The sequence below is a fragment of the Malaclemys terrapin genome, chromosome 17 (genome assembly GCF_027887155.1).
Source record: "Malaclemys terrapin pileata isolate rMalTer1 chromosome 17, rMalTer1.hap1, whole genome shotgun sequence".
NCBI lineage: Eukaryota > Metazoa > Chordata > Testudines > Emydidae > Malaclemys > Malaclemys terrapin.
The window spans coordinates 18,602,921-18,628,765 of NC_071521.1; the positions used below are offsets into that span (position 1 = coordinate 18,602,921).

The window sequence follows — 25,845 nt, forward strand, 5'->3', positions numbered from 1 at the left end:
ATATGCACCGTCTCAAACAAGTTGCAGAGAGAGGCAGGAACAGTTCCTCATTTGCTCAAACTTCTTCAGTCGAGCTTTCAAGATTCCAAACCGGCCTTTGCTCTCAAACACACACAGGGATTTCTGTCTAGACTGCATTACCCGCGACGCATATAGTCAGAGGTGCTGGAGAGCACTAGTGGGGCAGAAAACTGCCAGTGTTTATTCCATCAGGTCTGGTCTTTATCACACAAGACGCACACAGCAAGAACAAGCAGTTTGCTGCAGGATGCAGAGTGCCAAGCAACCTGCTGAAATTTAACTCCGTGACTCCCACCGATGTTAATGGTAAGCAAGTAGCCAAATCCCTCATTAACCACTTTGAAAAGTTACGCTTAAGAGGGGGGCTTCCCATCTAGACAGAGTGTTAGTTCAAAGTATCAGAGGGGTAGCCGTGTTAGTCTGAATCTGTAAAAAGTAACAGAGGGTCCTGTGGCACCTTTAAGACTTGCATCTGATGAAGTGAGGTTCTTACCCACGAAAGCTTATGCTCCCAATACTTCTGTTAGTCTTAAAGGTGCCACAGGACCCTCTGTTACTTTTGTTAGTTCAAAGACATCATAACTTAAAGATGAACAGCAAAGGGATTTTGTCTTTCTTTGTATCCTTTCTGGATTTGTATTCCAAACCCTACTCCCCTCCTCACCAAAAGAAGTTTTCTGTTCTTTCTCATCACCACCAATCTTTGAGTCACCAGAAATATCCTGGCTTGATTTGCTCAGTTTTGCTGGGACGACTCCTCGGAGGACTGAAGAATTAGTGGGATAACGACAGCATAAACAAACTGAAGCCTGTGCACGAGCTTTTCCAGACCTCAAGTGGAAGCAGGGTTTTTTGCTGGTAACTTCTGATCCCTCAGAAGATCAATAAAGGGCCCAGATACAATCTTATTTACTTTGCAGTTCATACAAAACAACCCCCTAGAACTCACGGCATGCTTTTTGCAGTTATATAACCTGGGTACTTAAGGGCCTAATCCTGTGAATGCTTATGCATGTGAATAACAATAATCCTATTAAAAAGAAACAGAGAATCCTGTGGCACCTTTAAGACTAACAGATGTATTGGAGCATAAGCTTTCATGGGTGAATGCCCACTTCGTCAGAGGTGCCACAGGACCCTCTGTTGCTTTTTACAGATCCAGACTAACACGGCTACCCCTCTACTACTTAATAATCCCATTGAGTGCACTCAGCTGCATAAGCACTTGCAAGATCGGGGGAGAGATAAAAGTTTGCTTAGTTCAATCCATTTATCCTCCTTTTATTTGGTGTTGCAGGGAAGGCCATCGATCCGGTTTGTTATTTGGCCACACTGCGCACTGGAATTGCTTTAAGATATTTTTAGTTTTGCAGGAGACTCACAGGCCTTTGGGCTTTGTGAGCCATAAAAAGAAGATTATTTTCACAGCAACCCACACAATGTCATCTCGAGATATCCTTGTGGCACCTTAGAGACTAACAAATTTATTTGGGCATAAGCTTTCGTGAGCTATAACCCACTTCATCAGATGCATGGAGTGAAAGTTACAGTAAGCTGTTATAAATATACAGCACATGAAAAGATGGGAATTGCCTTGCTAAGTGCAGGGCTCAGTGCTAACGAGGCCAATTCAATTAGGGTGGATGTGGCCCATTCCCAACAGTTGACCAGAAGGGGTGAATATCAACAGAGGGAAAATTTTCCATCTATTCAAGGGACACCATCATAGGACCTAGCCACATCAGCCATACCATCAGGGGCTCGTTCACCTGCACATCTACCAATGTGATATATGCCATCATGTGCCAGCAATGCCCCTCTGCCATGTACATTGGCCAAACCAGACAGTCTCTATGCAAAAGAATAAATGGACACAAATCAGACATCAAGAACTGTAACATTCAAAAACCAGTAGGAGAACACTTCAATCTCCCTGGACACTCAATAACAGACTTAAAAGTGGCCATTCTTCAATAAAAAAAAAACTTCAAAAACAGACTTCAACGAGAAACTGCAGAACTGGAAGTAATTTGCAAACTTGACACCATCAAATTAGGCTTGAATAAAGACTGGGAGTGGCTGGGTCACTACAAAAATAATTTCCCCTCTGTTGCTATTCACCCCTTCTTGTCAACCATTTGGAATGGGCCACATCCACCATGATTGAATTCATCTTTTATTACACAAGCACAAGGGTTGGGGATGAAACCGCACTCAGAAAACCTAGACATCAGGCAGATGAGGAGACAGCTCAGAGGCTAATGTTGGTGAGCACAGTGCTGCTGCAGCTCTTCTGTTAGTTAGGACTGAGGGCAAACCCCTGGAACAGAGTGAGGATGAGTTTGGGCACCAAAGTCTGGCCTAGAGACTGAGGTCGGTATAACTCTGCCGCTCAGGAGGGTGGAAAACCCACGCCCGCGTGATGCAGTTATACCGACCGAACTCCTGGGGTAGACAGCGCTATGTTGATGGAGGGCGTTTCCCGTCGACAGAGCTACCGTCTCTTGGGGAGGTGGCGCACCTAGGCCGATGGGAGGTAGGGTCTTCACTAAGTGCTACAGCTCCACTACTGCAGTGCTGTACGTGCAGCCATGCCCTAGTGCAGGGGTGGCCAACCTGAGCCTGAGAAGGAGCCAGAATTTACCAATGTACATTGCCAAAGAGCCACGGTAATACGTCAGCAGCCCCCCATCAGCTCCCCACCCCCGCTCTCAGCGCCTCCCGTCCCACCAGCAGCCCCGCCGATCAGCGCCTCCCCGTCCCTCCACGCACCTCCCGATCAGCTGTTTTGCGGCGTGCAGGAGGCTCGGGGGGAGGGGGAAGGAGCGAGGGCATGGCAGGCTCAGGGGAGGGGGTGGGAAGAGGTGGGGTGGGGACAGGGCCTGTGGCAGAGCCAGGGGTTGAGCAGTGAGTCCCCCTCCTCCCCCCCGGCACAGTGGAAAGTTGGCGCCTGTAGCTCCAGCCCCGGAGTCGGTGCCTATACAAGGAGCCTCCTATTAACTTCTGAAGAGTTGGCCACCCCTGTCTTAGAGTCACAGATTCCAAGGCCGGGAGGGACCATTGTGATCAAGTCTGACCTACTGTATACCCCAGGCCAGAGACCTGCCCCAAAATCATTCCTAGAGCAGATCCAATCTTGATTTAAAAAATTGTCAGTGCTGGAGACTCCACCACAACCCTGGGTAAGTTGTTCCAGTGGTTAATTACTCCCACTGTTACAAATTTACCTTATTTCCATCTGAATTTGTCTAGCTTTGTCTTAGTTACACAGATGCTCCAAATGATAGGATAGGATAAGAAGATTTGATGGGATAGATAGATAGATAGATAGATAGATAGATAGATAGATAGATAGATACACACACACACACACACCAGTAACTGGTCTTGAAGCCAGTTGGAATTTTTAACAAGATTTCCCCCTAGTTTAGACTTTGCCTTAATTGTTCAAAAGCACCTAAATTACTTAACAGCCAAAGTGCCATTGAAAGCCCTTGAGACTTTGCTCTCCTAATCGCCTGTGTGATGGCTGGGGAAAAAAAAGACTTCGGCTCCTATGTCATTTGGAAAATGCTTTGGAAAATGGTACCCATGGTACATTGGTCAAGCCATCCATCTGGCTCTGAAATAGCAATTACAATTACTCAGGAGGGAAAGGGATGGAGGGGAAAAAAAAAGAAAAACGTGTCTTGCTTCCTTTTCCCAGTTTTACTAGCATGTTATGATTCCCTCTTAAAAAGGCTATTAAATCCAGTTGGGCCAACTGCTCCCTCGTGATAAACGGTATAAATATGACAAGCAGAATTATCCAGCTCCAGAGACTGCATAAGAGCTGGTTGGATGGACGAGGGTAAACGTATGTTACCAGCGCTTCCCTGGATCTAAATTGCTAACCTTGCCTGGAGACACAAACCAAGGATCTTATACCCTTGAAAAATGGAGACATTGATTTATGACATAAGGGCCAAGCAATTAATCGAGTACCTTTTGTACTCATCCACTTACAGGATTGCCCTCAGCTCCAGCACTGTACTAACCAAGCCCTTTATAATATGCAATTAGTTAGTCCTAATTAGCAGTTAATGAAAACTCTGGAGCTTCCATCTACCCCTAAAAGTGCAGAGTCTTGAAAACAAAAACTACAAACTGAAGTTTATCACAGTCCCTGCAGCAGGTCTGGGAAAGACTTCTCTCTGCCGGAGCTGATCTCTGGTTTTGATTAAGGGCTTGAAAAATTAAACTTGACCCAGCTCCAGAATCTCATTATTCTTCCCCTTCAGGCCTGTGAAGTTCACCGGGTTTCTTACTATGGCAGAATCTTGCTAATTCACACGAACCAGTAGGAAAGCCACTGAGAATGAGCCGGGTTTCAGAAGCAGATAGATAACCGAGTAGATAAGGAGAATGCATCACTAATTAGGCTGCTCGTTTGGATAACTGTGAAGCTGCATAATTCAGGGCAATGCAGAGTTTGCCTGGAATATCAAAGTTCTCTAACGTATTCTGAGGAATGTTATGGAACACAACTGCATACGCTCGGATTTGCACGGATACCTCAATTGCATGTGCCTTCAGACTAAACTGTGTGTTCAAATTAGGGGCAGAATTCGGTCCACACTTCTGAATAGCTACATTTATGTATTTTGCATAAAATTAATGACATTGTGAGAGTGAGAGACCATGCCATAGCGTTCTGCTATTAAACTTTCACTGTGACCTCCTGTATGTTCAAAACTAATAAATAGTACACCAAGTTTCAAAAGCTACTCACACTTAAACCTTTTACGTTTCCACCTCTGGCTTAAACCATTCCCCCTACAATTAGAAAAGCAACTCTGGCCTTGTCCCTTATCCCCATACTGAGAAAAGTGTTGGCAGTTATAAAATGAATTTGGGCACTGGTCTGGCAGCTTCTGCCCCTTCCAAATACTCTATGACGGGAGAGCAGCAACAGGAATCTTCCTGGGGCAGATCACTGAAGTCCCACGTCAGTGGCAGAAATGGTAACCATACTTTCATTCTCTTGCTCCCCCAACATCAACTTCAGAATTCACCATCTTCCTGTCATCCTCACCTCCTCCTCCCCTATTTACAAGAACTCTAGGCAGCACTGGCTATTCCTACAGATCAGTTTTGTTTCCACTGCCACACGTGACCCATGTTTACAGCACAAACCGATCCATCTGTGCAGCCACTTGATTCATTCCACCAACGCCTGACCAGCTTCTCGATCCATCATCAAGGGTGAAAAACGAACCACTCAAAATGTGCCCCTAAAACCTCTAAGCAACTCCATCATCTTGTGACTCTTCTTCTGCCTTTACTGTTTAATATGGTTCATGGGAGTTCTATATTTTTTTCTGGAAGTTCTTCAGGACAGGGATGTTGTCTAGTGTTTGTTTTGAGAGCATCTAGCACACTTTTGGGGTGCTTGGGGAAAAAACCCAAACCGCTTGTCCCCCTGGCTGAGCAATACGGTCTTTGACCTGATAATTATTGATGTAGCCAAAACAATCCATTTGTTTCCTTGAGAAACATCATGATGCGTAATGAAATCTTGGCTCCCCTCCAAACCCCTCCCAAAAAGGGACTACCCCTGTACACATCCCCCCGCTGAGTTGGGAAAGTCATACCTGAGTGTAGGATTCCTGAATTTCATTGGTTTCTTTTGGCACCTAGATAATCGAGAGAGAGGGAGAGAGAGAAATACATCACTACCTGAGTAGCTGAATTTATTTAAGCAAGCGATTGTTAATGGCTCTGCTGTTTCCATAGGTTAAGAGCATAGTGGGTAACAGAGCTGGTTCTCGGAAAAAGTCGCTCCTTTCAGCATGCTTCTCGCTGCATGAGCGGGGCTGGGGAATTTGGTTGGTACTTTAACCCCTGTGCTTCAAGTGAGCACATTTAGCCATTTTCTTGTTGTGATTCTGGAGTAAAGTTCCAGGAGCTTTTTCTCTGGGAACACAGGTATTTTACGACTCAGCTCTAGGAAGGGCTAACAATGGGTGCGACCCACAAAGACCTAGCTCTTCCAGCGCACTCTTGGACAAGATCATCTCTGGGTCACAGTTCCCCTTCTGTAAAACGGAGTTGATACTAACCTACCTCATGGGATTGTGGCAAGTGTTAGATAGCAGATCTACCCAGCAATGTGAGCAAGAAAAGTGCCATCTAATGCACCAGGACCATCATTACTGGGGATGACCGTGAGTAACTCTGGTTGTGCTGCAACTTGGGGCATTTTGCTTCTGAGCCCAAACTGAGCCGCTCAGGCTAGAAAAGATTGTGCCAGAACTGACACAAGTTTCTTTGGACTGGGCTCCCGGAGGAGCAGCAGCAGTTCTTCTTGAGAAATAATTAAGAACCCTGGTAAAATGGAGACCCACGACGCTTCTGGTTGTCAATTACACCAGTAACTTAGGGCTGGTCTACACTACACAGTTAGGTCGACATAAGACAGTTTATGTCAACCCAATTACGTCAGCGTCTACACTACAACCTTCCTCCTACTGATGTAAGGCTAGGTCTACACTGGGGGGGGGGGGTGGAATCGATTTAAGATACGCAAATTCAGCTACGCGAATAGCGTAGCTGAATTCGACGTATCCGAGCCGACTTACCCCGCTGTGAGGACGGCGGCAAATCGACCACCGTGGCTCCCCCGTCAACAGCGCTTACTCCTACCTGGGCTGGTGGAGAACGTGCGTCGATTCGGGGATCGATTGTCGCGTCCCGACGAGACGCGATAATTCGATCCCCGAGAGATCGATTTCTACCCGCCAATCCAGGCAGGTAGTGAAGACAAGCCCCAAGTGCCCTGCTATACCAATATAACTCCTCCACTTCCAGGAGAGGGGTAAGGCTTATGTCGGTGTAGTTAGGGCAACACAGTGTCTGTGTAGACATGGTGTCCCTTACGTCGGCCATCTTGTCAATTTCATGGCAGGAGCCCTGAAATTCACAAGAAAGCCCCCACTGGACCCTGCTCCTGGCTAGGAGCTGAGATGAGAAGCTCGGGGAGCTGCCCCTTGTTCCTGGCTGGAAGCTAGAGCTTGGTGGCTTCGAACCCCACTCCCAGCTGGGAGCTGGGGTGAGAAGCAGGAGGGACCCCCTGCCTGCTCCTTGCTGAGCAGTCTTGTCAATCACAGCTCGGTGAGCCATGACATTGACAAGGGTACCCAGCTCCTGGTGGGGAGCGGGCGGGAGGGGGGGCCGAGAAGATGCAGACAGCTTCCCCCCACCCCCCACTACTGGCAGGAACAGGTAAGGGGGAGAAACCCTGGGTGGCTTTCCCTGCCCCCGGCAGGAACAGGGAGCAGAAGGAGCGAGGCAGCCCACTGGGAGCTGGTGGGGCAGCCAGGCCCCTGGCAGGGAGCTGAGAGACCGGGCTCTGAGCTCCCCACACTGCCCCTCTTAGGTCGGTGGAAGCGCTTCTGGTGAGGACGTGCACCACCGACCCCAGGAGGGAAGTGTGGACATGCACATCATTGCAGTGGTTGTAAGTCAACCTTAAATTGGTCAACTTAGATTTGTAGTGTAGACCAGAGGTTCTCAACCTTTTTCTTTCTGAGCCCCCCCCCGCCCCCAACATGCTATAAAAACTCCACAGCCCACCTGTGCCACAGTAACTGGTGTTCGGCATATAAAAGCCAGGGCCGGCGTTAGGGGGTAGCCAGCTGGGCAATTGCCCAGGGCCCCTTGCCACAGGGGCACCGTGAAGCTAAGTTGCTCAGGCTTCTGCTTCAGACCCACGTGGCGGGGCTCAGGGCTCAGACCTCTGGATGAGAACCACTGGTGTAGACATCCCCTTTGAGGAGTAAACGTTCATAAGCACGATGCACGAGGATGTTCCGTGCCCAGCCCTGCTGCGTGGCAGTGGGATTTCACGGTGGGAATGAGCACAACACTTCTCATTCGTCGCACTCTTTCTTTGATAAATGTGCTGCAGCATTGCGCAATACTAGCTGTGTGTGTTCTACACACCCACGCACATACACAATAACACGCACACACACCACACACACTTCCTACAGCTAAAACCCCTCCCGCCCAGCCATATCTTCCCCTTTGCACCAAACCCCTTCGCCATTTCACAAAGGGAAGTCAAATGCCAAAGCCCCAAATGACAGAGCAGCAGCTTATGTTTAACAGAGGCTCCTGGGTCACCAGGACATCAGCAGTGGAGCCATCTCCCATGTTGCCATGGGGATTCTCAGGGGAACAGGCCTGGCTCTGTTTGGAATGAGGGATAAAACTACCATGATCCCTGGCCCATGAGCCCCTCTCAATATGCATGCAACTGTGGGGTCTTCTCCACCCCCATCACTGATCTAGATTAGCTTCCATTCAGCTTCCCCCATCTAGCATGATAGTGTACACCCGCTGCCCATCCATAGCTGCAGACTTAGTACCCCGGCAAGGTCATTCTGCTGGCCCACCCAGAAACAGAGACCGGGCAATACGGCTGCGAGCTCCCACCCCAGACACAGTGCGGGAGGGGATGAGAGGAGACACACTCCAAAGCGATCGCTTATTCCTAGCTCTCCCCAGGTGACATCCGACACCGTTGCTGAAACTCTTGCTACCTGCCACTGTTGCGTGGGTTATGGGGCAGTGGAACCAGGTAAACTGGTGCTCTATTGGGCTCCTTTCCGGCCCTGGAGCACTGACCCACGTGGGAAGGGAAAGACAAACACTACACCAGTGCCCAACCACAAAGGGTATCACAGTCATCATCACATTCTCTCCACGCCACTGCAGAAACCGGAGTCCCAATGGGCTAAATTAGGTCAATGGAGAGACCCCAGGGATTAAGTAACATCAGGGATAAACTGGGTCCCACTTTGCAATGGGGAAACCCGAGAATGCTCTTTGCAGGCCTTAGACACACCTCTGGCCAAGCGGGAGAAAGCTCCCCTGGGGAGCGGGACTGGTTGCGGAAAGCTTCAGTGCTGAAAGCGCTGGCGCATCTGGGATTGTAGCCTCCACAGTATTCACCGGCAGCTCCCGGGTCTCCCATCTGGAAGGTCAGCTGCTGCAGAGCACCCTGGGAGGCAAGGAAACAAACAAGTGGAGTTCACACACGGACCGCTGACACTGCCTCTGGAGGACGGGTGGCAAATAAAACGCAAGTGGGATAGGTTTGAATGGAGTTATTCGGACTCAGGATATGCAGCAATTACACTGGCAGGGAGATGCTCCACCACAGTCCACAGAGAAGGAATCCTATTCCAGGGCCAACAGAGGGACCCCCAGAGCAGTGATGTCTGAGCCTAGTATGCCTGGTCCTGCACACTTGTGTGTGTCATCTTGGCCAAGGTTCTGAACCCCGTGGTTCCCAACACCAACACGGGCACGTCCCCTGGCTCCATGATGAGACGAGATGAACAGGCAGCAGGGGAACATCCGAGCACAACTCCTGAGAGGGAAGGATGGGATTCTGCAGCGTGCTGGGCCTCTCCGGAGAGATGAGAATGGAGCAGAGGGTTCTGAGCATCAGCCCTGAAGGGGCTCAGCACGCTGATGGATCAGGCCCCAAATCAACACCCTGTCCCAGAGGGCAGACACATTGTCCCCACCCACAGCCTGAAATTACCTAGAAGGGCTCTGGATTACTAGACCCCCCAGCGTTTGGCAAGACAGGGAGGGAAGAACCAGCTGTCTCCATGAGGTCAGTGTTGCCTGGTAACTCCAAACACCACCTTCCCCGCACCCAGGCCCCCCTCCTCGCACTCGGATCCTTGGCTAGAGCGGGGGTGTAAGAAGGCCATTGCTGCAGCAGGGCTGACAGCAGCTCTTTGCCTTCCTTGGCCTTTGCTGGGGACAGCCCTGTGCAGAGGAGAAAGTGCCAGCAGGAAGGAGAGAGCATCGGGGTCAGGGGAATCTGAAGAAGAGGAGGCCTGTAGGGAATACAACGCTGAGGGCCTGGTTCTTGGCACTGGGAGAGGTGAAATGAGCATCTGGGGGGGAGTAGGAAGAGCCCTGCTTGCCTGGAGAAGCCAGGAGTCTCCACAGTTGCTAAGGTTCTGTAATTATTGAAGTCGGAGCCAACTCCAACAGGGCTTCTCCTTGTTAGCATCCTTCTGAACCTCTCCCTCCCTCTTGAGCCCAGTGTAACTGGTGCAATGATTTGTTAGCTGCAGCATCATTAAGCCATAAGCAGGTTTTTCTGCACCATGTGACTGTCCAGAGCAAACATTTCTTTCCATACGAGCCTGCCCCATTTAGTCATTCTCGCCCGCTGTCTCCAAGGAGCCGTAAAAGCTGAGATGAGATAAATGTGCAAAAGCTGTTGGATAATCGCCCCAACCCCAGACCATCTTAATGAGATGAAATCTTCCTTCTAAGCCAAGGGTTTGGCCAGGCGACTGGCTGTGAAAGAGAAGTGGGGAAGGGTGACAGAGCTATACGCACGCCTGAATCAACAGGGACGGGCATTGTGCAGATGATGCAAGATGGGAAGGGGCCTTAGAGCTGCCTATTGTAATCTGGTTCCTGGTTTGCATGTTAGTTATTGGGGAGGGGTTTCAGTGCAAAGACCCTAAAATAATCCTGGATCCAATAAGATCTAAGCATTTCCTTAGCAGAGCTCCTTCTTATGACCTGCTGTGTGTTCTTAGACAGGAAGCTCTTTGGGGCAGAGACTGTATCTCCAACGTATGCCTGTAGTGTGCCTAGTGCAACGGGGCCCAGATCCCTGCCTGGACTCTTTAGCCACTGTGTCTAGGCAAATAATGATCTTATTCTACAGCACACGTTGCATTGTCCAAGCCAGGACCAAATGAACAGGAAGGCAGCATGGTCTAGTAGCTGGGGGAATCCTGGTTTATATTCCAGGGTCCTGTCACACTGCTGTATGACCTTGGGCAAGTCATTTCAACTTGTGGGAGCCTCGGTTTATCCCCCTGTAAAATGGGGGTAATTATAACTATCCTGGAGGATGTGAAGGATGCTAGTGAGGAGCTTAGAGTCCCTCAGGATAGGTCTATGCTGCAATCAGGCGCGTGATTGCAGTTTGGGTACATATATGCACGCTAACTTTAATCTAGCTTTTCTGGGTACCAAAAGCAATGAGGAACATGGACCCCAGTGCAGGCTAGCAATGACTGTTCATAGCCAGAGTCACTGGTTGGCTTGCACTGCTATGTCTTTACTGCTATTTTTAGTAAATAAAGCCATCACACCTCAGTTTGCAGCATAGACAAACCCGTACAGGAACGCTGCTAGGTCAGAGTGCCAATTTTGTATTGTTTGATTTCTCTCCTTCTAAATTTCAGGAGTCACAAGCGTGTTGATTTGGCTGGAAATGGGATGCTGTGTTCCCTGGTGTTCTCATTCTAGCTACGTTCACGGCCAGTTCTTACACGCTGCTTTTCTACTTCAAAAGGCTTAAGAAACCTGTTTGGGGATATTAGTGTGGAGTGACTATCAAGCTCTTTCTTCACTGCTTATTTAAAAAGTCACTCATCTCAGAGGACGTACAAAACTAATCCCTCTCCCCGCAGTGCGGAGGCACGTCTGTAACTGACACGTGGAGAAAGGAGTGGGTTAGAGGGGATTCTATTGGGGGTTTCCGTCTTGCTGGCTGACGTCCTTTCACTGTTTTGGTTTCTCTGACCTAGGAGCAAACCCTTGGTGCACTTCAAAGCCTTTGCACTGCACATCACCTGTGTAGTGAAAATAAACAGGGCGTTTTCAGTGAGGGAGGAGATGGGGTTCCATCAGCAAGTGGAATTCCAGCATCATTTCATTAGAGTGCCCTCCCACCCTGTCCCAATGCAATGTCTCCCCTGCAGGCTGCCTATGCAGCACCTTTGGGCTGAAAGAGAAGAGTCTGTGTGTAGGAGGAGCAAATTCTCACCTCAAAGGGAATCTCAAAAGATTCAATCAGGCCTCCAAGAATGACCAGCCCCTGCATGGTGATGCCCATCCCAAAGTAATTGGACCAGCCCACGCTCTCCACCAGCTGACAATCCACATGCAGCTCCAGTCTCTCGGAGGAGATGCTGAGGGCAACCTGATGCCAGTCTCCATCCCCCAGGATGGAAACTGGGAACCTGTGTGCCCCAGGTTGGGGACAGGAGAAAGACAGAATAGGAGGCTCAGACAGATACAAAACAACCAACATCTTATACCGGGCTGGGTTCACTGTTCGGTATTAGCAAAGGCCCCCTCAAAGGCTCACCCCCATTGTGCTATGCAGCAAGCTACCCTGGACGCACTGGATAATTACAAGCCAAAGGAAAGTGTCTCATGGAAATCTAACTCTTCAGTTACTTGGAACTGGGCAAATCATTGGGTTTTCAGAAATCAGAAAAAAAATGTTCAGTTTAGTTCTGAAAACTCAGGTCCTCCCTGCCCAGTGAGCATCCAAACCACCAGCCTATGGGCCATTCTGCTCTCCGTCTCTCCCACTGCAGCTGGTCCACTTTGTATAAATATTTGACTGTTCACTGGGCCAAAGAGAGTGAGAAGGACCCCGCTGCCTGGTGATGAAGGCACTCGCCCAGCAGATGGGGATTTGTATAGTCTCTCTGCCTGATTCAGAGGACGGATTTGGAGGGAGGAGACCTGACTTCAGGGGTTGGTCCTGGGGCCGGTTTTGTTCAACATCTTTATTAATGATCTGGATGATGAGATTAATTGCACCCTCAGCAAGTTCGCAGATGACACTAAACTGGGAGGAGAGGTAGACTAGGTACACTGGAGTGACCGAGACAAATTGGAGGATTGGGCCAAAAGAAATCTGATGAGGTTCAACAAGGACAAATGCAGAGTCCTGCACTTAGAAAGGAAGAATCCCATGCACTGATACAGGCTGGGGACCGACTGGCTAAGCAGCAGTTCTGCAGAAAAGGACTTTGGGATTACAGTGGATGAGAAGCTGGATATGAGTCAGCAGTGTGCCCTCGTTGCCAAGAAGGCTAATGACATATTGGGCTGCATTAGTAGGAGCATTGCCAGCAGATCGAGGGAAGTGATTATTCCTCTCTATTCGGCACTGTCGAGGCCCCACCTGGAAGATTGCATCCAGTTTTGGGCTCCCCACTAGAGAAAGGATGTGGACAGACTGGAGAGAGTCCAGCGGAGGACAACAAAAATGATTAGGGGGCTGGAGCACATGACTTATGAGGAGAGGCTGAGGGAACTGGCATTGTTTAGTCTGCAGAAGAGAAGAGTGAGGGGGGATTTGATAGTTGCTTTCAACTACCTGAAAGGGGGTTCCAAAGAGGATGGAGCTTGGCTGTTCTCAGTGGTGGCAGATGACAGAACAAGAAGCAATGGTATCAAGTTGCAGTGAGGGAGGTTTAGGTTGGATATTAGGAAACACTTTTTCACTAGGAGGGTGGTGAAGCACTGGAATGGGTTACCTAGGGAGGTGGTGGAATCTCCATCCTAAGAGGTTTTTAAGGCCTGGCTTGACAAAGCCCTGGCTGAGATGACTTAGTTGGTGTTGAACAGCCTAGAGCCTGGTAGGGAGGAGATCTGAGTTCAAATCCTTGCTCCAGAGTGAGGATTCGAATGTGGGTCTCCCTAGCCACTGGGTCAGGGTTATTAGGGACACAACACTGTTTTCTGAAGCTGACCTTGACAGCCTTTTCCCAGCCTAAACTAATCAGGTCATCAAATTCACATATTGTTTCAGATGGACCGAAACTGCATTTTTCAGCAAAAAAACCTTTTTGTTTTTAAAAAAAAAAGTCACTCAGCTCTCCTTGTAACAGACACGCACCGTCACTGCAGTCTCTAAGCGCTGGAATATTGTAGCTTTCCAGTACACTGGGGAATCTGTAGAAAAATCCCCCATCTAGTCAGTTACAGCCTCTTTCCCAAATGTCCATCTGTCCTGGGCAGGCCCCTGCGTCCACTCATCCAGCCCCACTCCCTCTGCAGGGTAACACATCATGTGGGCACCGAAGCCCTGGAATTGACTGCACTCTACTGATTATCTCCCAATCAGCCACTTTATCCAACACTTTCCTTGGTTTTTGCAGCTGGTTTAGAGTCAACCTTTCCAGCTGGGATGGGGGGGAAGGTTGGCTCTGGACATATCTTGCCTCACTGCAGACAGCAGCATGTCTGGACTTTCAAAGGCTCTTGCAAGGCAGAGATAATCCCATCCCCCCAAACTGAATGGTGTAGGGACCCTTTCCAAGCTGCCTGTGGAGTCTCAGCCTGGCTCTGATCCAATCCTGGAGTCCTAGGTTGTGTCAGTTGGCTCTTTTATTTAGGCTGACACTTCCCCCGCCCCAATTTCTCATACCCCCGGCTTTACACTGCGCAGATCCCCCCACCTGCCACATTGACGACACACTCGGCCCGTGAGGCCGTTTATAACCATCACTTTGCCATCGTGTCATCTGCAGCCCCGAGCCAAGGCATGACTGAATCCGGAGTCACGTTAACAGGTGATGGGTCACTGGGAACGCAACTCCAGCTGCTGCTTTGGACCTTCCCTGCCTGCCAGTCAGCAGCGAAATAACTCAAGAAAACCAGTTATGAGGCGCTCATGGACAAGGCAAGAAAGGGAGCCTCCCTCTTTCTTGGAGAGTGAGGAAAGGGGACTGGATCTCAGCCAGGTTCCTTGGAAAAGCCACGGCTGTGTCTGAGACAGGCTTTGAGGATTTCATTAGCAAAACAGATGCGACATTATGCACATCATGGCAAATAATCATAAAACCAGAGAAGCGTAATGTTGGAAGGGACTCAAGAGATTATCTTGTTCATCATCCTGTACTGGGCAGATTTAAATAAACCTAGTCCATCCCTGACAAGTCTTTGTCCAACCTGTTCTTGGAAATCTCCAGTGATGGGGATTCCACAACCTCCCTTGGAAGCCTATCCTGGAATTTAACTATCCTTATAGTTTGAAAGTTTTTACTAATATCTAACCTAAACGTCCCTTGCTACCAACTAAGCTGCTATCTTCTTGTCTTACCCTCGGTGGACAAAGAGAGTAATTGATCGCTGTCGTCTTTATAACAATCTTTTGCGTATTCAAACGCTTAAGTCCCCACTCACCCTTCTCTTTAGCAAACATGCCCATTTCTTTCAACCTTTAATAATAAATATTCCAAATGCCATCAAGTTCTTATACAGCACTCTTCATCGACAGATCTCAAAGTGCGGTACAGAGGTGGTCACCAGCATTACCCCCATTTTTACACATGGGGAAACTGAGTAACAGAGACAAGTGACTTACCCAAGGCCACACAGCCGTCTAATGGCAGAGCTGGGAATAGAATTTAGGTCTCCTGACTCCTAGTCCCATGCTCTAGCCACTAGGCCACAATCCCTCCCAAATGACCAGGTCAGAGTGTGATCTCAGTCCAGGATGAAAATAACGATTGCTAGGCCAATACCAAAGCACTCAATTTGCCATATTGAGGTGGGCGGGATCTATCCATCACACATGAACCATCCACGTAGCACGGTAGCCTGGATTCGCTGCAAATTATTTTCTTCCTCCAACCACTACATTTCAAAACTGTGAAGCATTAGCCTGGGGGGATACCTCAGTGGTTTGAGCATTGGCCTGCTAAACCCAGGGTTGCGAGTTCAATCCTTGAAGGGACCATTTAGGGATCTGGGGCAAAAATCTGTCTGGGGATTGGACCTGCTTTGAGCAGGGGGGTTGACTAGGTGACCTCCTGGGGTCCCTTCCAACCCTGATATTCTATGGTTCTATTAATCACTGGCATATGGACTCATAAGAGGTTTCCCAGGTGAAGAACAGTATTAAAGGCCTGCCTCACAAGGCCAACTGAAGTGTGGGCAGACAGACAGAACTCTCATATTTGTACCCCCCCCAAGAGATTCTCTCTTCTGCCCCTATATGACGAATTAGTCATGGCTTGAGGCTTTTAGGCTACATCTATACTAGGAGGTAAGGGTGTGATTCCCCTGCTTGCGTACAGATACTCGCACTAGCTCTCATCAAGCTAGTGTGAGTATAAATAGCGGGGTAGTTGCAGCAGCATGGGGAGCGGCAAGGAAGGCATGGCTTAGCTGTCCTGAGTACCAAACCAGTTCATACTCGGCATGTACTTCCACTGCCGCTACCAGTGCTACACTGCTATTTATACGCGTGCTAGCTCCATAAGATCTAGTACGAGCACGTGTGCACAAGCAGGGGGAATCACACCCCTAGCTCCTAGTGTAGACGTGGTCTTAGAACAACAGCTCCACAGTACGTCCTGGTGACTAACGCTTCCTCCCTCCAAACAATTTCCAACCCAAACGGGGTGGATGGGGGAGTAACCCCGTTTCTCCAAGGGGGACTCTGCTCCATGAACAGTAGGGGAGAGCACTAATATGCTGTCTACCCAGAACTATGTCGAATCTCAGGCACAACCGGCAGGAGGATAGTATCAAATGCTCTAGGGCAAAACCAGGAGTGCACCCTCCCACTTAACCTAGAAAATCTGCCAAAGCAGCCTTCACCTGAGTGGATGTGAGACTAACACACAGGCCCTGTCCTGTCAACTCACCTGCATCAGTAAGTTGCAGTGAGCTCACCCTTCAATAGCCCAAGCAGGGGAAAAGGGTGTCAGACAACCAACTTTTGTTTGGTACAAGTAGCAGAGATGCTGCTTTGCGACCATAGGGGCCCTGCCTCAGATGTCAGCAGGGACAGACCCTTGGAGAACTTTGAGGGGACATGACCAGCCGGACCGGCCCTGCCTGCCACACTCCTGTTGACTAAAGACTCCGAGTTTGGTTGCATCACCAACCTTCTTCCCTCCTGTGATCTAAGAACCTCTTAATTCCAACTAGCGACTGGGTTCCAGGAACATCTTGATTCTGATCTGTACATTCTGATTCACCAAAGAATGTCATGTGAGGTCTTAAATGAAAGCCGGGGTCACACTGGTCATTGATATCATTGTGAAATGTATATAGAGATACTGTGTAAGGAGTTACGTACATATACTAAAAATATGATCTTCGAGTCCGTAACAAGGCATGAGTCAGCAGCAGAGGTGAAAAAACAGGGTGTTCTGTCAGAAAAGAGATGTTTATTCACCTCTCTCTCTGGCAGGATGCACCTTACGCATGGTACGCTAACACAATGGATTTACATCAGTGAAGAGATGCAAAGTCAAAAGGGAAGCAGCACGCGGGAAAACCAAGCCCCAGGTGGTTATCCCGTCTCTAAGGGCAGACAATGAACTTTGTGGGAGGTATAAGTAGAAGACAAAGACAACGCCCCTCATCATGTACATAGGAATAAATGGACAGTGTATTTACATTGATGAAGACGGGGTCTCAGACAACCTTGGCTGGAAAGCTGCGAAAGACATTGGGTGAGATAAACTTTAGACAGGTTAGCCTGTTCTTTAAGTATAGCCTCTAGAAAGCATGTGATTTTGTTTTTTAGGTAACCCTTTGTTTCCAATATCACTTGAATCTGGAATCTTTGATAATAAATTTGTTTTTGTTTTCATTATATCGAAGAGCGCTGATAGTAAGCAAAATGCTGGAACAGAGCTGAATCTTACTGGCTGGTGTGTATACTGCTTCTTGGGGGACAGCAGACCTGATATTTCTGTGAGCAGCCTAGGGCTGGATATCACGGGGAAACACTTCAAAGGGACTCTGGGACTGGGGTGCAGACACCCAGTGAAGGACAAGCAAGACTCCTTCATGCTGGAGGTGGGGGGTAACAAGGTGACTCAGTCCCTGGCACCCCGAGAACCTTCACACCTGCCAACTAATCTCTCATGGCTGGAGCTAGAGCATGTCTCCATATGCAAAAGACCACAGTTCTACATTTTCAGATAGGCACCTGAGAGTGCAGTGGATGGATATGTGGGTGCAATCCCGTGATCACCAGCAAAAAACACGTAGCAGCTCTAGCATTCACGGATAGCTCCATGCTCGTGACCTGGCGTGCCCAGGCAGTTACCCCTTTGCACCCACCGCTAAGTATGCGACAGGCTCAGCTTCACTGCCTGCCTTTGGAAACTCCTCCCCAGCCCCCCATATTTTGGGGTAGAGAAAGAAGAGAGCTAAGATGGAACTTACTCATAATGTCGCCTCCTAGTGGTGACAAAGACCAAGGCAAGGGGGTTAATCCTGATCTGGAACAGCACATGGCTACGATGACTGAGGATCGTCAAGAGGCTCGTCTCCTCCTTCAGAGAATACTTAAGTTTCAGCAACACGCTCAGCTCATCTGCAAACCTAGGAGAGGGAAGCAAGCCACAACATCTTGTAGCGTCCGGTGTAATAAACGGAATGTTCATTCATTCTCTATAATTTGATGCACAAAAACTAAGTTAAAAGAACATTATGCACATGGCAAAGTCAAGCACCGAAAAGTTACGAAACGCCAGAATTAAGGAAGCTGTAGCACAGGCTTCAGTATGGGCAACACAAGCCCACCTGGCCCCCTGGGGTAGGTATTTGCTTGTGCAGCTGGCGCTGAAGCCCACGCCGTGGCTTCTTCCCCTCTACTTGCAGGGGGACATCTACACAACCCCAGCGGCAATGATGACGTACCCCAAGAAGGAGAGCTGAGGGAGGAATGAGGTTTTTAAAAGACCAAATCACCAGACATGAAGGGAGTCAGATTGTAAGAACCTCTGGACAAGCAGCCTACCTGTCCCCAAAGGCCTCCCGGGTGGGGATGCTGAGGGTGGAGTACTGTCCAACCTCCAAGACACTGCAGTTGGCTTCGTCATAACTGAGGGAAATATTGCTGAAGTCCCGGGCGGAAGAAGTCAGTTTGTCCAGCAAGTTCACTTCATCTGCATGGGGGCAAAAAGGAAAGAGAGAGAGAGAGAGAGAGAGACTAAATGTTTCATGCATCCTCCCGCCAGAGTGCCGCTCACATCATTAGCCACTGGTAAGGTGCTCTGGTGTACGGGAGGCCGCGGGAACATGGTCCCCCATAGCTAGCAGCCCTTTGAAAGGGTTTTCAGGAAGAGAATGATCATGTCCGGGAATCTTCCTGCCCGGAGGAGTGTCACTGAGCTGTAAGAATCACTGACATAGAGTCTCAGCCAAAGACCTGCTTATTCCAGAATGACCTCTGAATTTAGGGAGATAGAAGGACTCAAAACACTGCCTGGTGGATTAAACAGTATAGTACGTCTTAAGGGGATGGGACGGTATTTCTAATTAATATCCCCCAGCCACATACCCACTGTGACAAAGTTCCTCCTCTATCTTGGTGGGTCCTGTACTTATTGGCAGATTTTCTTGCCTCAGAGATTCACCATGTGGGTTGGGGAACAGCCCAGAGACCTTCCCCTCTGGAAGAACCCACAGTCCAGGTCAATTGGGAGGTTTGGGGGGAACCCGGGCCCGCCCTCTACTCCGGGTTCCAGCCCAGGGCCCTGTGGGCTGCAGCTGTCTATAGTGCCTCCTGTAACAGCTGCATGACAGCTACAACTCCCTGGGCTACTTCCCTATGGCCTCCTCCAGACACCTTCCTTATTTTCACCACAGGACCTTCCTCCTGGTGTCGGATAACACTTGTGCACCTCAGTCCTCCAGCAGCACACCCTCTCACTCTCAGCTCCTTGAGCCTCTTGCTCCCAGCTCCTCACACTCACACCACAAACTGAAGTGAGCTCCTTTTAAAACCCAGGTGCCCTGATTAGCCTGCCTTAATTGATTCTAGCAGCTTCTTCTTCATTGGCTCTAGGTGTCCTAATTAGCCTGCCTGCCTTAGCTGGTTCTAGCAGGTTCCTGATTACTCTAGTGCAGCCCCTGCTCTGGTCACTCAGGGAACAGAAAACTACTCATCCAGTGACCAGTATATTTGCCCTCTTCCAGACTCCTGTACCCCACTGGTCTGGGTCTGTCACACCACCTACAACCTCTGCTCGACCTTGGGCAGCTCCACCCAGCTAAAGGTGTTAACTGCCTTTCTCCTCACTGCCCTATGAAGCTTTGCATTGCATCGTCCATAAGGATACCGCTATGTTCCCAGGCATGTCTGGAAACTAGCTCTCCCTCTGGTCCCCTCAGTCTAACAGGACCCCCGCCATTCCCACAGCAGGTTTTTAGTATCCCAGACAAGAAGGACACCTGTAGCTTTGCAGGCAATTATAAGAAAAGCGTGAGGATCCCAGTCATTTCTGTGATTGGCTGTCATGGCTGGGGAACGGCCACACCCCTTTTGCCAGGTCAGAGGGACTCTCTCTAATGGCACTGAACTGCTACCTGGAAATTACAATGGATGAAAAAAAGGTTCCTCTCCAAAAGCTTGTATCCCACGTGCTACAAAATGAGCCATGACAATGTCCAAGCAAGAGGTGAGGAAAGGTTCCTGCAACATCAGCGAGACGGGCAACCCTTCTGCGGGAACCCCCAGCAGGCAGAGAGAAGGAAGGACCGTAGCAAGGCGTCAGCACAGCATGCTTGGTGGGAATGCAGTTTCCCAGGGAGAGCAGATCACGCTTCAGATGGAAAGCGCACCAGGGACGACTAGGGCTGAGCATAGCAGCCCTTTGCTCTGGGAGTGGGAACAAGCACCAGACAGCTGCATTCCACGGGCAAAGCCACTGCAGCTGTGTCGCGGCCAGAACACCCAGAGCTTGCCCGGCCGACACGCGTGTGCACGTATGCAGACTGTCCTGTCCCTTCCACAGCAAGGACGGGGGCCTTGGGCAAGCGGCTCTTGTGACTTCAGGAAAGAGTTTAATTGCTACTGCCAAGAGCAGCAAAAGCCAGGGCACTCAGCCGTGAGACCTTGCCATCCCGGGCCCGGTCGCTTAACCAGGCTGTGGACAAAACTGTTGGCTTCAGACCTGAATAGTCTCACTTCTTGAACCGACTCTGGGTGGTTTGTATAAACATGGGTCCAGTTTCAAATAATCTGGACTCTGCATGAATTCTACCCAGTCATTTTAATGCAGGTAGCGGGGCAAACTGTTGCATTTGGTGAGCAGGAAGGTTAACAACAGTTTGAGCAAAACATTTGCAATGCCAGCAGCCAGCAAGCTGAAAAGGAGAAGGTTCAGCCCTGGGGCTGGGGCAGGGAAGGCAACATCAACTCCAGTGTGGTTACATTGGATTTCTACGTCCCCAAGAAAGGAGAGCAACCACATGATAATATGGAGCCCAAGAGAAGCCAGATTCCCCCTTCCCCATGAACAATTAAGAGTGGGCCAAGGCTACCACACTGATAATGGAAATGCGTTTGAAACGACATTTGGAACCAAGCTCATGAAGTTGTTTGAACTTTAAAAAACAGTGGGTCTCAGCCTTTTCTAAACCATGACCCCACATTGCAAGAGCAAAAACCTTCGGGGTCTCCCTCCCGCCCCATCTAGCCATAAAGGAAAGGGAGGGTGGTCATGACCCCCTGAAGTCTGTTCACAACCCCCAGGTTGAGAATCCATGCTGTAAATCAAAGAGTTTCAGCAAAGCAGAAGTCAGACTGGAAAGGAAGGCAGAGAAAATACAATCAAGAGAGTAAGCAGTGCCCTAGGAATCTTCCACGCTAGTGCTGTTTGTGCACACCACTAGGAATCCAACCGCTGAATTCCCAATGAGCCTGGGTATTTCTGCCAGTTCAGATCTCAGAAACCATCACATTCAGCAGTGACCAGTATTTTGGCTGGTCTACGATCAGATGGTGCATGGAAGAGATTCAACTCCAACTCCTAATGAAGGGCATTGATAGGGGAGCACACACAGACACACAGCCAGTGATGTAACTGCTCGAGAGGACTTCAGTCTCCAGTGATGTCCATCCAGCATCAGCATTTTATGGGGGGGGGGGAATAGCTCAGTGGTTTGAGCATTGGCCTGCTAAACCCAGGGTTGTGAGTTCAATCCTTGAGGGGGCCACTTAGGGATCTGGGGCAAAAATCAGTACTTGGTCCTGCTAGTGAAGGCAGGGGGCTGGACTCGATGACCTTTCAAGGTCCCTTCCTGTTCTAGGAGATGGGATATCTCCATTAAAAAAAAAAAAAAAAAACCTAGATGAGAAGAAGCCCCAATGCTGACAGACAGCAGGACCCCAAATTACTTGTAAATCACCCGGACTGCCCCCATTGTTACAGAATGAAGATGACCACCACTGACCTTCGCAGATTAGACACCCCAGTGTTTGCTACAGGTGGCTTCTCTTGCTGGTGGCGCGGTTACAGACACAGCCAAGCAAGACCGTGAAATACGCCAGCTGTGAAATCATGTCACTAAACTGTCAGCTCCATAGAAACTCCCAGCCCCCACACAAGCTGAATAATGGCTGCCGTTGCAAATTAAGTCATCCAGCTCTTATCTTAGCATGTTTAACATTCATACTGTGGTAGTGCCTAGAGGCACCAACTGAGATCGGGGCCCCACCGAGCAGGTGCTGGGCATACCCATTGTGAGAGGGAGTCCCAGCCCCAAAGAGGTTACAGTCGAAATAGACACGACAGACAGAGGGCAGGAGGAGAAAGAGGCAAAGTGACTTCCCCAAGGTCACACAGCAAGTCAGTGGCAGAGCCAGGAATAGACTACAAGTCTCTCTACTCACAGTCCAAGTGTCTCTATCCACCATCACCCCGTTGCAATCCATACAGCAGATTCAATAACACAGGCTCTAGCATCCAAAACTCGGAGCTATTGATAAGCACGGCCTAGCTCAGTGCTTTGGAAAGAAATTTGGGACACCCTGCTATGAAAGGCACTGTCTAAAGCCAAACGACGTTCTGGGCCAACTGCAGTCATGGTGCCCAGTTCAGATATGGCTTACACCAGTGTAAGGTAGGAGTAACTCCATGGAAGTCAAGAGTTACGCTGGCATAAGTAAGATGAGAACCAGGCCATGCGTACAGATAAATGTGCACGTGTTCAACTCTCAGCTCAAGGAACATCCATCTGTCCGTGGGTTTTACACTGACACCCATCAGCACAGCATCTGAGCGTCATCCATGTGTAATCAACGTGTCGGTCAGTCTCACCTCTGCAGAGCAAATGGGTTTGCTCTTGTAGCCAGGCACTTTCTTTGCCTCACAGAAGGAAAAGACCAGTGCTGTCTGACCTCTCTGGTATTTCTAGAGTGCATGCCTGCATAGCCAAGTCCTTTCTCTTCCTTCACCTAGTGCTGGAGCGTCTCTCAAGCTAGCTCTCCCCCCTTCATTTTCTTGCTCCTCTCTTTCCAGCCAATTCTTTCTCCCACCCCACCCCCAGATCTATTGGATGTTCTACAGGAATGTGTGCACAGCAGCTGTCTCGTTTAAAGCAGGGTCCCTAGGGTCCAGTGCCTATCAGCAGCTGCAGCTCTTCTCAGACCTCTGGGGCTAAACCTTCTAATAAACCCAGCGTTTCCAGCCCCAAATAAATCAGCAACGGGAACGTCGGGGCAGCTTATGCAGCGCGGTTTCTTGCAGGGTGTGTTTCTGTTTTGCGGAGAGGCGGATTTCAAACGTTAAGGGATTTCCATTCTTAGAATGCCCCAGACTCAAGCTCTTATCTCCCGGTCAAATCCTGAAGTGATTGCCACCAGGTAGCTCTGCAAGGTCAGCAGGACACCCTTCCCCACCGGGGTCGGCTTTACCTTGATGTAAACCTACAGTGCCTCGCCTCCACTGTGGTTGTTACAATGGGAGAACCAAGGGTATGTTCGTTCCTCCGCAGTAAATTTTCACCTTTTCTTAGCAGTGCAGACAAAGCCTCAGTACCTTGCTCCTATTGCTTTTCAAAAGCCCCTAACGGGGAGGGGCAAGACGGCCTGACCGATCATCAATGCTCACACCTTAGATCTGCAGGTGGCAGATTACCCTGATTACCCTGGAGCATCCGCCTCAGCCCGCTCCTCCCCTGGGCGCCAGATCCATCAGGACGCCACCTTTCTCGAGGTACCCTCTTGTTCTCTCCGTTTGACAAAGAAAGAATAAAGAAAGCAAGTCTCTAGCCCTTACAGCTGCGAAGAAAACCTCCAGGACATGAGCCAAGTGCAGCGGTTGCAGCGGCGTCTGCAGAGAGTCTGACACAAGGACAAAGCCTTTCAAAAGCGACACGTGATTTTGGGTGCCTCCCTTGAGACGCCTTAAAGGAGCTGGATTTGCAGATGGTGGGTGATCGGCTTTTCCTGAACACCAGGCTCCTTTAAAGGCATCTCAAATTGGGCACCTACATAGGTCCACACTGCACAGTTACCCAGGGCTCTTACCTGGTGTGGCGGGGCGACGACTCACCAGCACGGCGCCTCCTGCTGGTCATCTTGGGAATTAGCTCTTCCAGCCCAGAGCGCCCTCTGCGGGACGGTGTCTCGCCTGCTGCTGGCCCCGTGTCCTTCCCAGACCCCAGTGCCCTTTGCCCAGGGGTTCTGCCCACCGCAGCACCCTCCAATCTGGGTCTCCCCACCCAGGGGAACTCCCAACCCTCTATCCCCACCTCATCTCAGTGGCTACTGCAAGTCACCATCTAGCCCCCACTCATTGGGGCAGACGCAGTCTGTTAACCACGCATCATCAGCAAGGGGGTTAGGACCAGCTGCCTCTGCCTAACCCTGGACTGTCCCTCTGCAGCCCCAGTACCCTCTTGTGGGCCCTTAACTCGGCCTGCAGCCTGGGGCTTTGCTAGGCTGGAGCTCCCCAGCTCCCTCTGCCCCTCCCCAGCACTGCTCCACCCTAGGTACCCTCCTCAGCTCCCGGGCAGCCAGGTCCTTCTCTGTCAGGAAGCGAGAGAGTGTGTTTTCTCAGCCTCTGGCCCTCAGCCCTCTTATAGGGCCAGCCATGGCCTGATTGGAGCATGGCCCCACCTGTGGCTGCTTTCCCCCAATCAGCTTTTCCTTTCCCAGCTGCAGCCCTGTTTTAACCCCTCCGGGAAGGAGCTGGATGTCCACCCTGCTACACCTGGGATGTAGCCTTGACCCCCTACCATCCACACAGAAAAACCTCTAACGTGGTTTTGGAAGGGCTTTCAGCCCAGATAAGCTGACCCAGCAAGGGGAGAAACAGGGGGTTAAAGCCTGGACTCTGCTTGCAGTGAGGATGCAGGCTAAGGATGCAGTGAGAAGACCCGTGCCCAGAGTCCAGTCGGCTGCTGTGCTCGGGGCAGGAAGTCAGGACCCCAGGGCGCAGCCCAGGGCACCAGCCTGGCTTGGAGGCAAGACCCGGCAGCAACCTGGCTGGGGAGCCAGGAGCTTTCTTGTCAATGTAACGGTTCCAGCTCACATCAAGGAGGAAGAGGTGGCGTTATTTCAGGAATCAAAGGCCACCGAAGCAGCGGGTGGGGAGGTGAGTCACCCCAGGACACAGCGTTTCTGCCTCTGGGATCTCTATGACCACATCCCTTGTTTCTGCCTTGACCTGCACGACACATGACAGGAAATAACCCATTCCCAGCCAGGGGGCTGGGAGAAGGTAATTATCTCAGACAGCACCCCGCTGGGCCCACCTGGCACAAACGGGCTGGGTTTTCATGGAGCCAGTAATGCAATAGGTGGGAGGGCGTGGACAATCTGACTTGATTACTTGACAGCAGGAGCCCTGCCAGTACCATCTGCACTAGTGTCTGCAATTGCTTGGCAGAGATCCAGCCTCTGCTTTCACTCCAATTCCCACTGTAGATGAGGTGTGAGATTTATTCCAGGGCACACGAACACCCTAGGGCACGCTGCAGCTCGTCAGGATATATACACAAGGCACAGATCTGCGGCTCTGGCGAATAACAAGCCAATTGAGTAGAAAGCTGTTTTGATCCAGTTCACACGCCGTAATGTAACCGTTCTGCCGTCAGGCTCCTCAAAGAGCTTTTCTAGGGAGCAGAGCCCAGTGGAAGGATTAGGGATCTGCAGGGGAGACTCGTAGCTTTTGCCCCGCTCTCAGTGTGAATAGATAAAGTGAGGGGGGTGGATGTCCGTGCAGTTCC

At 50.1% G+C, this 25,845-nt stretch overlaps 1 protein-coding gene across 1 annotated transcript in view; it reads right to left on the reverse strand.

The window, feature by feature from the left end:
* LOC128825394 (collagen alpha-1(I) chain-like) overlaps positions 1-25,845 on the reverse strand; it is a 244,043-nt gene that overhangs the window by 155,549 nt on the left and 62,649 nt on the right. The window contains exons 2-6 of the mRNA XM_054007881.1: positions 18,626-18,773; positions 18,049-18,207; positions 11,882-12,077; positions 8,912-9,067; positions 5,655-5,696 (exon numbers count right to left, since the gene is read on the reverse strand). Coding sequence (XP_053863856.1) covers positions 5,655-5,696; positions 8,912-9,067; positions 11,882-12,077; positions 18,049-18,207; positions 18,626-18,773 — 701 coding nt within the window. The remainder of the gene's footprint in view (positions 1-5,654; positions 5,697-8,911; positions 9,068-11,881; positions 12,078-18,048; positions 18,208-18,625; positions 18,774-25,845) is intronic.